The sequence below is a fragment of the Xenopus laevis genome, chromosome 2L (genome assembly GCF_017654675.1).
Source record: "Xenopus laevis strain J_2021 chromosome 2L, Xenopus_laevis_v10.1, whole genome shotgun sequence".
In the NCBI taxonomy this organism is placed as follows: Eukaryota; Metazoa; Chordata; class Amphibia; order Anura; family Pipidae; genus Xenopus; species Xenopus laevis.
This window is the reverse complement of record NC_054373.1, coordinates 71477940-71495432: the sequence shown is the minus strand read 5'-3', so window position 1 is coordinate 71495432 and position 17493 is coordinate 71477940. Positions and strand designations below refer to the sequence as shown.

The 17493-nt window shown below is 38.5% G+C and overlaps 1 protein-coding gene across 13 annotated transcripts in view; it reads right to left on the bottom strand.

The window, feature by feature from the left end:
* LOC733397 (ankyrin repeat and SAM domain-containing protein 1A) overlaps positions 1-17493 on the bottom strand; it is a 317888-nt gene that overhangs the window by 159279 nt on the left and 141116 nt on the right. For all 13 annotated transcript variants that reach the window (XM_041582022.1, XM_041582016.1, XM_041582019.1 and 10 more), the window contains one exon: positions 9668-9743. In XM_041582022.1, the coding sequence (XP_041437956.1) occupies positions 9668-9743 (76 nt within the window). The remainder of the gene's footprint in view (positions 1-9667; positions 9744-17493) is intronic.

Here is a 17493-nt window from a genome sequence, read left to right as displayed (position 1 = left end):
TTCCAGTTTCTAAAATCTTCATCAATTCAACATATTAAACAACAAAAAATGGATACAATTTAAAAAAGGGACTAGGTCCATGTATAGTTTATTTAGCCAAAAATGTAATCTAAAAAGCTGGAGTAACATAATAGCCAGACTTCCCCTTTTGCATCTCTCTAACCTGTTTGTCAGTCAGCAACTTAGTTAGTTGGCTTTTAACCCTTTGCCTGCCAAGCACGTACGGCAAATGTGCTGGCAGGCAAATGCTCAGGCTGCCAAGAACGTAGGCTGTACGTTCTTTAGCAGCCAAGCTATTCTCTCTGCGTCGATGGCTTTTGCCGCCTCCGCAGAGAGTGGGGAGGGAAGACAGCCCCCTAGACAACGAGGCTAGGGGGCTGTCAAGTCGGATCTGCGGCGTGATCGTCGCAGATCCGACTTCAAAGTAGCAGACGCATCACATGGAGCGTCTGCTACTTCGCTTACCTCATCCTCCCTGCAGAGCCACCCATGCAATTACTGCTGCGCAACGATTCAGCATACACGATGTCCAGGGCCTTCTAGAGATGCAAGTGATCCTCCTGCTCCAAAAACGGTAAGTGCAAGTTTATTTACACACTCACATGCACTTACATACACTTATAGTACATTTATACACTTACACACACATTTTAGTTAAGATTGGTATTTTTTAGCACACTTGCTCCCTTTAGCACACTTATTTACATATATTTACACACTTTTAGAAGTGCACCAAATCCAGGATTTGGTTCGGGATTCGGCCGAATCCTTCTGCCAAGCCGAACCGAATACTAATTTGCATATGCAAATTAGGGGTGGGGAGGTACATTGCGTGACTTTTTGTCACAAAATATTGAAGTAAAAAACGGTTTCCCCTTCCCACCCCTAATTTGCATATGCAAATTAGGATTCAGATTCAGTTTGGTATTCGCCCGAACCTTTCACCAAGGATTCGGTGGTTCGGCGAATACAAAAAAGTGGATTAGGTGCATCCCTAATATATACACAAAAACTCACAAACAGGTCTTTATTTTTTTATTTTTTACTTATTCATTGTACCGTTATCTTTTGCCTAAAAACGTGTTATTTTGGCAGCGTGACTATTGGATAATCGATTTTGGCCACTAATTACGCTGTCGGATATGTTATTTTGTTATTTCAGTGGTTTACATAATTTTTGTGGTTTTATTGCAATTTTATCCCTGCATTATTGTTCCTTACGTATCTTTAGAATAGTTTTGTTGTTTGGGGCTTTGGTATAGAAAGATATATTCTACTTAGTTTGATCGGCCAGAATATGTGCTTTAAAAAATATATGGGTTTCTGGGGGTGTTTTTACAGTTTGGTGGTCTTAAGGCACATAACGCACAGTTGGGGCTCTCTTTTCAGCAGCAGAGTTGGCCAGCATGAAAATTCATATGCATGTTTTACATTTGGGGCCCGTACATACCACATACTTTGGTAAAGCTATGCATATTGGGCATCAAACTATTCAGTAGACGATCAAATCGTTCGATTCACAGTACAATCGTACGATCTTAAAAATCCTTCGACTTCGAATGTCGTACTAGCCTATTCGATTATTGAATTTTGACGTTTTTTCACTTCAAAATTCGACCCTTGATAAATCTGCCCCTTGGCGTCAATATTTAGGGTGTTTTCCAATTTTATGTAAGAAATTGAGATAAATGTTGCCAATTGCACTATATTAAGGCAATCTTCAGAAATGTAAAAAACGCTGCCTTTATCACCAATTTTAGGAAAGGTTTGCGGCTTGGTCCTTTGGAGTAGAAAAACATGTATACCCAATTTGAATGTAAATGTGTTGATTTTGCAGTACCTGAAATGAAAGGCCATATTGGGGGGGGTCTTCATTTTGGGGCCCTATATGCCATATGCTTATGCGTAAACCTATACATATTAGGCATAAAACTGTTCAGGGGACCCCAGGCTTTCATATTTGGGGTGATTTATCTTTATACCTAATAGTATGTAGGAAATATGATGCTGCAGGGTGGAAGTTCTGAGGAGATTTTTGAAAAGGTCAACAAAATTGTCAAATGTAGGAAAGGTTTGCGGATGGGTGCTTTGGAGTAGAAAAACATGCATACTATTTGGATTCGGGGGAATGTGTACTTTACAAAAATATATGGATTTCTGAGGTAAACATACTATTTCTACCTTTGCCCCCCCCCCCCAAAACAATGTAAACGTGTTGATTTTGCAGTATCTGAAATGACAGACCATATGGGGGGGTTCATTTTGGAGCCCCTATATGCCATGTGCTGAGGTAAACCTATACATGATAGGCATAAAACTGTTCAGGGGACCCCAGGTTATCATATTTGGGGTGATTTGTCTTGATACCTAAAAGTATGTGGGAAATACGATGTTGCAGGGTGGAAATTTTGAGGTGATTTTTGGGAATGTCGCCAAAATTGCCAAATTTAGGAAAGGTTTGCGGCTTGGTGCTTTGGAGTAGAAAGACATGCATACCCAATTTGGATTTGGGGGGGTGTACATTCTGAAAATATATGGTTTACTGGGGTGAACATACTTTTTTCTAACTTTGCCCCCCCCCCCAAATCTATGCAGATGTGTTGATTTTGCAGTATCTGGAATTACAGAACTGAGGGCCCCTATATGCCATATGCTTAGGTAAAGCTATACTATACAAATTTGGCATCAAACTTTTCAGAGGACTCCTGGCAATAATATTCAGGGTGTTGTACATTGATACCTTTATAATGTGTGGAAAATATGATGCTGTAGATTGGAAGCTTTGAGGTAATGTTTCAAATAATTCACCAATTTCTATAAAAAATTATAACTTTAGGAAAGAATTGCAACTTGGTATTTTGGCGTACATAGATATATTTACCCATTTTTGATTTGCCAGAATCTGCTCTTTCTAATAATGCATAGTTTTTTAGGGTAAACATACTTTAAAGGAGAAGGAAATGTTAAAATGAAGTAAGCTTTATCAGAAAGGTCTATATAAATACACCAGTAAACCCTCAAAGTAATGCTGCTCTGAGTCCTCTGTCAAAAGAAACACAGCATTTCTTTCCTTCTATTGTGTACACATGGGCTTCCTGTTTTCATCTTAAACCTCCAGGGCACAGCCTTGAGCATGCTCAGTTTGCTTCTCTCCCCCTCCCATCCCTGCTGTAATCTGAGCTCAGTGAGGTTAGTGAGTAGGGAGAGACTTAGGCAGGAAGTGATATCACATCAAGCTTATATGGCAGCTTCTATCCTAAACAAACAGACAAGTGTCTAGAGCTGTTTACTCAGGTATGGTAAAGCATTCTGCAGAATAAATATAGTGTTCTAGCTTGCACTATTATGGCTAATCTGTTGGCAATAAACTGTCTTGGAGCTTTCCTTCTCCTTTAAGTGGAGTGTTTGGCTTTAAAATAAGAAGTATGCCGTTTTGTGGAGCGGTGCTTTGGAAATTTGGTGTGTGTGCTGCCTGGATATTTTGATCTATACAAGTGAGAAATCTCCATAAAACTTTATATATATTTGGCATGGGGAATTCAGGAGGCATAGAACTTTCCAAATCATCTGTGTTTTCGTACATAAAAAATACTATGTTTCTGACATATGTGATTGTGCTATGTGAAACGTGTCTATTAGACACTTAGAAGCCTATATCTTTTGACAGAAGTGGAATTACACAAAAATTCTAGCATATTTTGAAAGTTAATGATGTCCTGAAAAACACAATATATTGTTTTCCTTTGTAAACTTAAAGACCCCCCCCCCCAGGAAAAGCCCTAACGTAAAGAGTACAAAGTCTAAAAAGTGCTTGGCAGTCGATGTTTGCTATTAGTACAAAACGACTGGCAGGGAAAGGGTTAATCACGAGCACGCAGATCAGGATCAAAACAAAAATGTATCGAACATTTATGAAACATGCGGCCCCTTTCTGAATGATTAACAGATTAGAGATATGCAAAGGAGCTGGTTTTAGTCTATTATCTTATGACAGGGCTGTCCAACTGGGGCCACGACCCCCCTTGTGTTGCCCCAACATGAAAGTCTGTCTGCTGTGTCTGCTTACCATATGTAAACTTTAAAATGTATCACTACAGAGATAACTGGCCCCTGTATTGCTTAATCAAATTCAGACTGTAATCACTTGTATTGTTCACACTGTACTGTAATCAGGGACTGTAATCCCCCCTACATTGTTCACACTTGTGACACCTCTATTGTTCACACCCCTAAAGCCCTGTACTGTTCACACCTGAGACCAAGACTGAAACTGCCCACGTTGTTCACACTTTATTCAAAATGCTAATGGGTCACCAGTACTGTGTCACTGTATGTAGTAGATATTAGCGTGGTCCTGATGGGTTTCCCTGTCTCCTGCTCTGTTCTGCCCTATGCTCCCTTTGTGTGCCATACTCTGCCTGTGTGTGCCCTGCTCCACCTGTGTGTGTCCTGTTCTGCCTGTGTGTGCCCTGCTCTGGCTGTTGAACATAAGCCTGGTATTTGTTCTGGGGGTTTGTTAGCATTTGAAAATTATTGTTAGGGGCCTTAAGGTGTTTAATCATGTGCTGGGGGTGCTGTGTTATCCACAGGGGAGGAGGCATATGAATTTAAGGGTAGGTCTTAAAGGAACAATTCAATGTAAGAAATAAAAACTGGGTAAATAGATAGTATGTGTAAAATAAAAAAATGTTTCTAATATATTTAGTTAGCCATAAACGCAATGTATAAAGTCTGGAGTGAGCAGATGTCTAACAACAATACTTCCTGCTTCTCAGCTCTCTAACTCTGAGTTATATAAAGAATTGGCAGCACTCCCAGGCCTTGCATAAAACCGCCTTTATTCTTTCATATATAGCAGCAGCTACGTTTCGGACCTGCAATGGTCCTTTTTCAAGCTGACAAAGCATAATTGATCATAACCAACAGCTTCCTTAAAAAGCAAACATTATTATGCCCTCTAGTGGTCACAATATTTATTCTAAAAATACATCAAGCAGGGTTATATCCACATTACCACACCATGATTATTACATATTTCACATCAAAAGTATAAATATATCAAGAAAAAATTCTAGGGCTCACTTAGCAGTTAAGATTTAAAAACAAAGGATAATATTAAAAAGAACAATACTACAGAATGCCATGCAGTCAAAATAGGGTACTTAACTCATATTCCTTATTTAAGCCCCCTGGTGCTAGTGTACCCAGCCTTTTAATCCAACCTGCTTCACACCTGAGGAGCTGTTTCACTCTATCCCCACCCCTTCTCAATTTGGGGACATGCTGTAACACCTGGAATCTTAATTGTGCCACCCTGTGGCCAGTGTCCACAAAATGGCATGCTACTGGATTTTGTCGCACATTCCTTTTTATATCCGATTTATGTTCACCAATTCTATCCTTTAATTGTCTGGTTATCTGACCTATATATAACAATCCACAGGGGCACTTGATTGCATATACAACATAGGCTGATAGACAGGTGTGATATCCTCTTATCTTAATAGCAGTTCCCTTATGTGGATGATATATTATATCCCCCTTCACACAACTATTCCAATGTCTGCATGATAGACAGGGAAAGGTGCCATTTTTTGCATCACATAATGATTGTTGCCGAAAAAACTTCTTAGGGCCTCCATCAGCCTTCACAAGTCTATCACGCAGAGATTGTGCTCTCTTATACAAAAGTAATGGTGGTTTTTGAAAAACTGCAACATTGGGACATTCTACTTTCAGAATGTCCCAATATTTTCTTACAATCTTCCCAATCTGATTTGATAGAACATTGTAGCTACTGGTAAAAGCCACTCTTTCCCCCATTTTTGGTTTCGGTGTCTCACGACTCTCCAATAACACTTCCGCTTTATATTTCTCCAAGGCTTTTCTCGGATATCCTCTGTGTGCCAATTTGTTCTCCATTTCACCCAGCTGTTTGGTCAAATTACCCCTTTCTGATACTATTCTCTTAACCCTAGAAAATTGGGACTTAGGCACCGATCTTTTTATATGTGCTGGATGAAATGAGGAATACAACAGCAGAGTATTTTTGTCTGTAGGTTTTACATACAGATCGGTTTCAAGGATATTCGCATTTGTACACCGATACATCCAGGAAATTAATTTTTTGTAAATCTGAGTGTACAGTAAATTTTAACGATGGTAAGTATCCATTCAATTCATTGTGGAAGGCAATGAGAGTTGAGTGTGGCCCCACCTACACCATAAAAATATTGTCTATGTAGCGAAACCATGCTATACAATATTGTTTAAAGTCATTATTTTGATATACATAATTCTCTTCAAAATCGTTAACAAAAATATTAGCATAGGTAGGGGCCACATTCGATCCCATCGCGTTCCACACTGTTGCTCATAAAAAACATCCTGGAAAAGAAAATAGTTTTTCTCAAGGATCAATCGTAGTAATGTAACAATAAGCCATTTCTGTGCCCATCCCAACAAGGATCACTATGGAGGCACTTTTCTACCGCCTCAACACCACCTATATGTGGTATATTTGTATATAAAGTCTCAATGTCTAGTGTGACAAGATAGGCCTCTTTTTCAACATTTTCAATCCCCCTGAGCTTAGTCAAAAATTGCAATGTATCCAAAATAAATGACTTTTGTAACTCTACATATGGACGCAGAACTTTATCCAAAAAAATTGCTATCGGATTAAACACTGACTCTACCCCTGCCACAATCGGACGTCCCGGAGGCATTCTATATTTTTATGAATTTTTGGCAGGGTGTACAGTACAGGTGTCACAGGGTTAGGTTGTTCTAAAAATGAGGCCAATTTGATATCTATCACCTTATTTTCAACCGTTCCTTTACAATAGATTTTATCAGTCTCTAGATATTAGGGAGGGGATCAGTGGGCAATGGAATATAAATCTTAGTATCTCCCAACATTTCATCAATACTGTTAATATAATATGATTTATCCATTAACACCACTGCCCCTCCCTTATCTGCCGGTTTTATCACTAAATCTTTGCGTTCCTGCAATTTCCTTAATGTAAATCTCTCATTTTTATTTAAATTAGTCATATTGCAATTAGATTTACCATCATTATACATTTTTTCCAATTTTTTTTTTATATCATCACTCACCATACTGATATATGTATTAACTCCCCTATGGACTTTATCAGGTGTATAATTACTTTTGAGGTGTAAATCAAACATTTTCAATGTAAATCTATTTTCATATTGATCACAATCATTACCTTGCAATTCATTTGATATTTCAGTTGTCCCAAAATGTGCTTTTAAATTGAGAGTTCTAAAAAAACGTGCTAGTTCTACATCAATAGTGAAAAAGTTTGGTAGAGGATCTGGACAAAACGATAAACCCTTCTGGAGGATTTTTACTTCCATTTCAGTCAGTACACCAGTTGAAATATTTACCACCAACGCGTGGGCTGCTTCTTCGTTCTCTGTGGTCGACCTGCTCGTCTCCCTTCCTCTGTTGTGCTTTACAGCCACCCCTCCTTCTCCTTCCAGGGGCAGATTTCCATGGGCGCTGCCTAAAAAATCAAGCGATGTGGTGGAGGAATCTGCGTCTGACTCATGCGCTGCAAGATCACCTCTTCACCTGTCCCTCTTGTCCCTTGTCACATGTTCCGGGTAATCCCTTCGGTATCTGCGCTGTTCTCTCTGCGGCCAGCGGTACACATAACCGCCTTCATAGTCAGCACTATCACGCTGAAAATTGCGACGCTTCCGCATCTCAATGTCCTCCTGGAAGTGACTCAGGGAGGTGTTTAGTTTACTCTGTCCGGTTTCAAATTTCTCCACAGTATCTAAGTTCCGCACCTTTTGTTCCTGTGCGGTTTTCTTTTGAGCCACAATTGGAAGTTCTTTATGTATGCGCTCCATTATGGCCAATTCAAGATCGAAGGAGCATTTATTTAGGATGGCTTCCCAACGCTCTACAAACTCTTCATCATCCTGAAACATGGTGGGCCTCAGGTGAGAGCGGAGTCCGTGGGGAATGCGCTTCAATTTATAGTATTCAGCCAGTGTTTTTAAATGTAAGTCCAGGGCAATAAAATATTTACATTCTCTTTCCCATTCCCTGTATACAATGCTGGCATCAGTTTGCAATAAAAAGTCTCTTTGAGAAGACACTGAGGCCCACCATGTTTCAGGATGATGAGGAGTTTGTAGAGCTTTGGGAAGCCATCCTAAATAAATGCTCCTTCGATCTTGGCACAATTGAGATTCCAGGTGTTACAGCATGTCCCCAAATTGAGAAGGGGTGGGGATAGAGTGAAACAGTTCCTCAGGTGTGAAGCAGGTTGGATTAAAAGGCTGGGAACACTAGCACCAGGGGGCTTAAATAAGGAATATGAGTTAAGTACCCTATTTTGACTGCATGGCATTCTGTAGTATTGTTCTTTTAATTGTTTTTAATATTATCCTTTGTTTTTAAATCTTAACTGCTAAGTGAGCCCTAGAATTTTTTCTTGATATATTTATACTTTTGATGTGAAATATGTGATAATCATGGTGTGGTAATGTGGATATAACCCTGCTTGATGTATTTTTAGAATAAATATTGTGACCACTAGAGGGCATAATAATGTTTGCTATTTAAGGAAGCTGTTGGTTATGATCAATTATGCTTTGTCAGCTTGAAAAAGGACCATTGCAGGTCCGAAACATAGCTGCTGCTATATATGAAAGAATAAAGGCGGTTTTATGCAAGTGCTGCCAATTCTTTATATTACACTTTGCAAAACATGTGTAGGTGAACACATGGAGTGGCGTGCACCCATCTGAAAAAGATAAGGACAAGTGAGGAGCTGGGCTAACAAAGAAAGTGTACTCTAACTCTGAGTTAGTCAGTGACAGCGATCAGTGGAAACCATGAGAACTGCAAAGCATGAAGTAGTGGTCTGTTCTATTATATTAGACATCCAGTCACTCCTGCCTTTATACATTCGATTTTTAGCTAACTAACTATATTGAAAACATTTTTTATTTTGTACAGCCTATTTATTTAGCCAGTTTTTATTTTTATACTGAACTGTCCATTTAATATGACTTAACTTTTTTCACATATGAGTGATAAATGATATCCCTGCAGTGAGCACTAATCATATGGTGTTTTGGTGTGTTACCAACATTAATGTGTACATGCTCTTGTGGTAACATGGGTGTGGTTTAAAAACAGGGAGTTGCCAACACTGGCTTCCATTATCGGCCCTTCACCATGAAGGCCAGAAAAATTCTGGCCTTCTGCTGTGTTAGACAGCACTGTGTTATGACTTTGTTTAACTGCAGCTTTACTGATGCATTTTTAGCTAACTATATTGAAAACATTTTTTTGCACAGCCTGTTAACCAGAATGCATTTCCAATAGAATTACTAATTATTGGGCTCATGTTGAACAAAGCTAAACACTGCAATCTATTTTATATATATATATATATATATATATATATATATATATATATATATATATATATATATATATATATATATATATATATATATATATATATATATATATATTATATACAGCATGAAACAATACGGCTTTTGAAAATTAAAGCCAATGGACATAAAAATATGCAAACAGAAATACAGATCACAGCACTCCTCTATATGAAAATAAAAGTGCCTTTATTGATAAAGAGCTGGATATTACCTGAATTCAGAAGCATAAGAACTACATCTGTCTTCCCAAATAAAGCAGCTTCGTGTAAAGCACTTCCCTTTTCCGTCTGTAAAACAAAAATATCATATAAATATCCAGGTCAAAGGATTGCACAAGCAAGTGCAGTATAATGCAAAAAAGTATCCTTTATTTAGTTCACTTTATTCAGAAATCAGAATGCAAAATAAGCAATATTATTTATTGCACTTACTTAGACAGCCATTGACCAAGATAAGGAAACTACAAGGATGCCTTTGGCTGATGCCTGGAAAGAGTTGCTCAGGGCCATGGCACTCAGAGTGTTGGCTCAGCTGTTCTCAGCCTGCAGTTTTTTGTTGTTTTAATTTTTTTTTTTTTTGCAAACTCTCCTGCTACGGCACCAAAATCCATTGCATGTGCCTGCACTCAGCCTGAAAAAACATGGGCTATCTGTCCCCTTCTGGCATTAGCCTTAGAATTGAATATTTAAAAATTAAACAGCTGCCTTGTTGTCACACTCAACATGAATAACAAAGTTCATGATTGCTATGAACTACCACTAATTTATCAATGATGACAGTAATGAGCACCTGTTGTGGTGAATCACACTCAATTAGCAGCACTGTCACACATCACATGATGGGACACCACCAGAAACACCATTAGCATGCTTTATTAGGTGCATTTCAGTTTCTAGAGTTGGTGAAACAGGCTACGAGGATAGGTGCCAGCACTGTGTATATAACTAAGTATTTTTGCAAATAGTCCTTAAACGTGTTTAATTTTGTGCGTTACATTGAACTTAAGTTCAAATTAACCCTTTTGTCCACGGTGTGTGGCTCAGATACAGTTTCCGCTCACTTTACAAGGATTACCGAAGCACCAGAAAAGGCCCCCTGTGAGCTCCGCTGTGCTTACTCTACATGTAGGTCAGTAATCCTACAGGGGACACAATTCTAGGGTAACACTTAGCAGGGGGCGGCAGGGAGGGGGACCAGTGGGGACTTATCACCGTGGGGGGTTTAGTTTTCCTTTAAGGGCTGAGAGGCAAACTGCAATGCTTAGTCAAGTTAAGGCTTTATCAGTCTTCTGTAAACATGCACAATTTCATCCCTCTAGTTGATGCCCCTTTTTATGCAACACAGTACTTCACTAGCCACAGACTGACATGGTTTAGAGTTTCACAGTTTATCATCCACAAAAATCCCCAGACCCTTCTCAATTAAAAAGGACCGCAAAACACCATTTACATTATTTTTCCTTTAGTCCATAATTTCACATTTATCAACCCTGATTCCCATATGTCAATTTTCTATTTCTCCTATATAGTAAAATCTCTCTGCAAAGCATAAACAACCGTCTGGGAACTTATTGCCAGTACTTAAAATGCTAAAGTCATTAATTGACAAGTTGAAAAGCAAAAGACCATTCCACAGCAGCCACCTGTGTTTTTTAATGTATTAATAAACAATGGTTTTTATCTAACTTTACGAAGTTGAAAAGCAAAAGACCATAGACAGACTCTGGTACTAAACTAACAACCCACTGGTTCTAAATATTCAATCTACCACCACTCTATTCTTAAGCCAGTTGTCTGGCAAGATCTATTGTGTGTAAAAGTCTTGTTGGTACAAACACAGTGTTGTAATTTGAAATGTATTCCAGTACCTTATCCCTTATTTACTGCTCCAAAAAAAATTCTACCACCAATGTCAGACAAATTGTTCTCAGACTGAGAGAGGGATCCCTATTTTAATAAAGGCACCACATTATCAATTAGTCAACTTCTTTGCAACATGGCAGACACCAAAGAATTGTGCAAAATTAAGTGGTTTGACAATCACAGAGCTGAGCTCTTTAAAGGAAAACTATACCCCCAAAATGAATACTTAAGCAACAGATAGTTTATATCAAATTGAATGACATATTAAAGCATCTTACCAAACTGGAATATTTATTTACATAAATATTACCCTTTTACATCTCTTGCGTTGAACCACCATTTCGTGACTCTATCTGTGCTGCCTCAGAGATCACCTGACCAGAAATACTACAACACTAACTGTAACAGGAAGAAGTAAGGAAGAAAAAGGCAGAACTCTGTCTGTTAATTGGCTCATGTGACCTTACATGTGGTTTGTATGTGTGCACAGTGAATCGTACGATCTCAGGGGGCGGCCCTTATTTTTTAAAATGGCAATTTTCTATTTATGATTACCCAATGGCACATACTACTAAAAAAGTATATTATTATGATGATAATGGTTCATTTACATGAAGCAGGGTTTTACACATCAGCTGTTTTACTCAGTATCTTTTAATAGAGACCTACATTGTTTGGGGGGTATAGTTTTCCTTTAAGTACCTTGTGGTAAATACTACTGATGTGCACCCGTCCCTAAACCTTTTATAGACCCTCGCAGACCCGCCCCACCAATGATGTAAAAAAAGGGGCGGAGAGAGCAGGCGTTCGGCTATAAAAGGGGAAGCCGGAAGTCAGCCGTATAAGGTGGTGGGCAGGGGAAAGCAGGACAAATAGCTCACATAGCACATTATAAATACTGGTGTCACTGTGTCATATATTGATGGGTCCACAAATACTCTTCTCAAAGTAGCCCCTTCATAAGGAATCCTGCAGAAATTTCATTCCTTACCAGCTACAATTTTATGGATTCCCCTGCAAACATTAAAGTTTAGTCAAATAAACATATATGACACAAACTACTTGGATTTTTTTCAGAGAGAACTTTATTTGATTAATTTACTTTACAGACCTGTTAAATTTCATATTACATATAAAGCTAAAGCTTTATATGCAATATCATCAGTGTCATTTCAATAGGCCAAAAGAATAGATGGAGGAATACATTCTTAATGCACTCTTCAGTATATTAGTGCCACCTTCAATGAGCTATAATACAGAGCCACTGATTGATGCTTTGTTCTTGATACACGTTTGCTGCTTACATTTTTACGTAATATGCAAATTCTATCTAACAATGCCTATAATTTTATTTTATCCTGATTTTAATAGAGCATCGGAACCTTTTATATGGAGTTCTTTCCTGTATGGGTAGGAAATAGGTATGGGGGTGATCAAAAAATATATTCCCAATTGTAAAACAAAGAAAGCCAAACATTGTCTAATTGTCCAAGTTAGGTTTCTGGGAACTGCAGAAAAGTGGGCGGCCTTGTCCATAGGCCCTGCAAAAGTGGCAGTGTTGTGGTGAACTATAGAGTCTTCTCAGTGAAACGGCAAACTAACAGCCTGACTGGGAGGATTCCCGAGCCTTGATGCAATTTCTCAGAATAGCAGTGTCCTGCAATACATTTTCTATGATTTAACGGTTCAGTGTTGTACGACAAGGCACTTGCCTGCATTCATGTAATTAAAATAACACTCATTACAGGCATTTTTTTTTTTTTTGGTGCCCCATTTTAGTGCATTTTAGTGCAAGATGTAAAGATCCTGCAAACAACTGAGAAAAAGCATGCTCTGAAAGTCAGCATGTTTCACAGCATTCAGCATGAACTGGAGACCGAGACCCCTGGTAGCTTGTCTCGTTATCTCTTCTTGGACAGGATGGTAATGCAGTCCCCCTTTCCTGGAGGCGGTGACAGCTGAAATGTAGGCAGATGGTAACGATTGCCCTTAGGTTGGAGGGGCCTCTTGTTCCTGGCTAACAGAACCAATTTTATTAAAAAAAAAAAGTAATTACTGTATATACATATAACCACAACCAGAAGGATGAGAAATAGAATTGCAAATATAAAAATGACCCATACAGTCATAATAGTTTTACATTTAACTTGGTAAAAAAACCAGAAGGGCTATATCTTTTCAGACTTCCCAGGAAAACCCACATGTAGGAATATATATTCACTACCACCCCCGCCGTCCCCCGTCCCCCCGACTTGCTAAACTGCAAATCCCAGAATCATCTGACATAGTGTAGGTAGACGAATCCTGGTCAATCACACATACTGCCCATGATTCATGTGGTTACAATGAAATATTAAATGAATAAAGAAACTCAACAGCCGACTCATAATTGGGTTAATTGCATTAAAATATGCAGACTTACATATCTCTTGACCAGCTATCTCCATGAATTGTGGAAAATGCCCTTCCCCAGCTCTCTGGAGTTTATACAAACTTCTTCCGATAATTTATTTTATTGCTTGCCGCGTTTGGAGCATGTAAGCATGTACTTCTGCTTCACACTGACAGCATTTAACACTTCTACTCCTTCTTACAACAAGCTGGTTCTGTGAAAACTTGTGGTGCCATGGGATTGAGCACCAAACAAAGAATCCCATTCGCAGCAATACAGTGCCATAATTCATTTGCTGATTAACAAGCCACTCCAGTACTCCTTCAAGCTTTCCTACTACCAGTTTTGGGGCCCTATTCAGCATTGCCAGTCCCAGATTAATTCCCTCCTGGCCCTATGACAATACCAGCTCATATCCCTAGATTAAACAGTGATTTTATTCCTAACTGATCTATTTATAAAAATCAAGACACAAAGAATGACACCCAGGTGATTAATAGTCCCATACTCATCCAGAGGTTTAGCTCACAATCGATGTAAGTCATAAATAAGCAATAAGACACATACTCCTATTTTAGCAATAATTTATATAACAAATAATGTATGAGGTCTGTGTATGCAACCTACATATCCTTTACCATCTGCTTGGCAACATTTTATTATACAAATCTTTAAAATGAAGAAAATGGACCTATTGCTAAAGGGCTAAAGAAAACAGCAATATTCCAACATAACTAGATATAGTTAACAGTGGCCTGCAAGGTTAATGTATAATATTTTTATAACACAAGGTAGTGCGGACTACTATTGAAGGGTTTCATTTTAGGATGAGGTTGGTTAAGCCTCGTTTTGGGAATGTGAATTTTATTGACCCTAAAGCACCATCCTTAACTGAAGGGGTGCAACTTTCGGAGCCCATCCCTCCTCCCCCTTGATAAAATATTTTTGTGGGCGCCCTCCAGGTTAAACCCACAATTTTGTTTGCATAACGGGTCTACCGTGCCCCTGTACCATCTGTAATTATGCCACTGCTTATTGCATATTACATAAATGGGTGGCATATTGGTCTACACTGCATATGAGAGCATATACTGCACACATGGTTTTGCAGAAATTATCTAATGTAAAATTCCACAGTATGTAAATGTGTCTGTTAAATCTTATTTAAATTACTGGCCATTGTCACTTTTTACTTACAAAGGGTTGTAAGTAACTGGAGATGTTGCCCATAGCTACCAATCAGATCTTTGCTTTTGTTTTCTAACTTGTAGGTGACTTGAAAATGTAATTGCTGATTGGTTGCTATGGGCAACATTACTGGCGATTTTTTTTCTCCAATGTTTTAAACAGCATGATAAATAGGCCCCTTGATGTGTAGAATTAAAAAAAATTCTGATGCTACAGTTTGGCAGTTTTATTATGATGTTCCTGACCTCATTGTTTACAGAGTATCTTATCTTAGGTTGAAATAAGGACATGCTCATTGGGTTCAGCTGTTTGTGTCAAAATGAGACCTACCTTTCTGGTAAGTTGATCCAGAGGAAGGCAAAAGAAAAACAACATCTTAAAGCTCTACAATTTGCCTCAATATGGGGAAAAATGTCAATTGGGCAGTTGGACCAGTCCCTGGATCAACTTTATACTAAGAGCTATTTTATGTGAACTATTTTCAGTAACCCTGTATTTTCTCACTTGCTAAAAAGTCATCCACTCTCTTCCTAAAACTGTGTTTCCCAATCACCATAAAGGAAATGTTTCATACACTTTACCAGTTTAGTTGCCCTTCCTTTGGTTTCTAAGTCAATAACATGCCATTTGAACACTGGACACAAAAAAACATGCAAACTCTAAATGGGGCCTTCCAGTGCTTTGTAAAGTGGGAAGAATTATATCCTCCCCTTCCAAATAAATACAAACAATTATTTTAGAGCAGGGCTGGGTGGGAAGGCAGTATTAATTTTTCTCCCCCACAAGCTGATTTTTATTCTGGGGAGTACTCAATTTTACATCCCTTGATTTTAAGTTTCCCTCATTTTACATTGTTGTTTTGTGGTCCCACCTATATATTATGCATAATATATTTCCCCGATTTTACATTTTCCTGGATTTTACACAATTTTTTTCTGGTCCCCTGAAAAACGTAAAATGGGGGTTCCACTGTAGTTGAATTTCAGCATCCTATAGGGTACACAACAGAATATGTACCTAGGGGTCTTCAAAGCTGCCAAGATTCAATCTGGGATACATGTCTGCCTATATGACCAATCAGAACACACCAATTCATGGTATTGTATTATAATGGTATTATTACTCAGCAGCATAATATTGCCATTTTTAATCCAAAAATCAGCAAATTACGACAAAGAACAAAACGTACCGTAATTAAGGGTTTTCAAAGGTGCTCAGTATCAATCTGCCATCTATTAATCCCATAATCACATCCCCTATTTGACCAATCAGATTGTCCCACCCTATAATTTTTGCAGAACTACTCAGCAGGACATTGTACAAAGGACAAAACATGCACCTGGGGGTTTTCAATTGCACTGAGCTTTAAAGGGGAACAGTTACCCAAAAAAATTATTCAGAATCGATCGTCTTTTATCGCAGTAGTCAAGCAAAATTAACTTTAATTACACTGTATAAATTGTTTGAATCTTGTTTCCTTCAGTCTGGGAATTCAAAATGATAGCAAGCAGGAAGCATTCATTTTGTGGACACTGTTTTTAAGGAAAGCCTTGCATCATCTCAGAATCTTGTTTGTGCACCAGAATGGAGGACCCGATGTCCATCCCCATGCCCTGGCTACGCAATTAAATAGTGAAGAGAATGGGGGAATGTGTGGAGAGCAGTGACATCTAGGAAGTGCTGAAAGGAAAGTGAAAGTAATTGTCTGCCCCACTTCTATGCCCAGGGCATAGAGGAGGTGCAGACAATATTTGATTGACAGCTAAGATTTTTAAATGAGTTCACAACAGTTATGAATGCTTTATAAAAAACAGAAATTGTATTTCATGTTTAATTTGAAAAGGACTTTTATTATACAGATTTATGTGTCTGGGTGACAGGTCCACTTTAATCTGTCAGTTACCACAAAATCCCATACCTCGCAACTGGTCATTGCATATAGCAGCAAAAAAAACTACTGAGCAGCACAAAGGAGAAACCATTCACCTAGGGTTTTTCAAATGCTCTGAGCTTTAATCATATGCAACTCACCTGATCCACCTGAGCATCTGACCAATAAGATTCCTCCAAAACCCAGTTCTGGAGAACTGCTCAACAGGGAGATGTGGCAAAGGACATGTGTACCAAGGGAATTTTAAAGGTTCCGACCGCAACCCTTTGATCACACAGCCAACTATCATGGTTACATAGTTAAATTGGGTTGAAAAAAGAGAAAGTCCATCAAGTTCAACCCCTCCAAATGAAAACCCAGCATCCATACACACACCCCTTCCAACTTTTAATTAAATTCTATATACCCATACCTATACTAACTATAGAGCTTAGTATCACAATAACCTTTGATATTATGTCTGTCCAAAAAATCATCCAAGCCATTCTTAAAGGCATTAACTGAATCAGCCATCACAACATCACCCAGCAGTGCATTCCACAACCTCACTGTCCTGATTCTGAAGAACCCCCTATGTTGTTTTAAATGAAAGTTCTTTTCTTCTAGTCTAAAGAGGTGGCCTCTGGTATGGTGATCCACTTTATGGGTAAAAAGGTCCCCTGCTATTTGTCTATAATGTCCTCTAATGTACTTGTAAAGTGTAA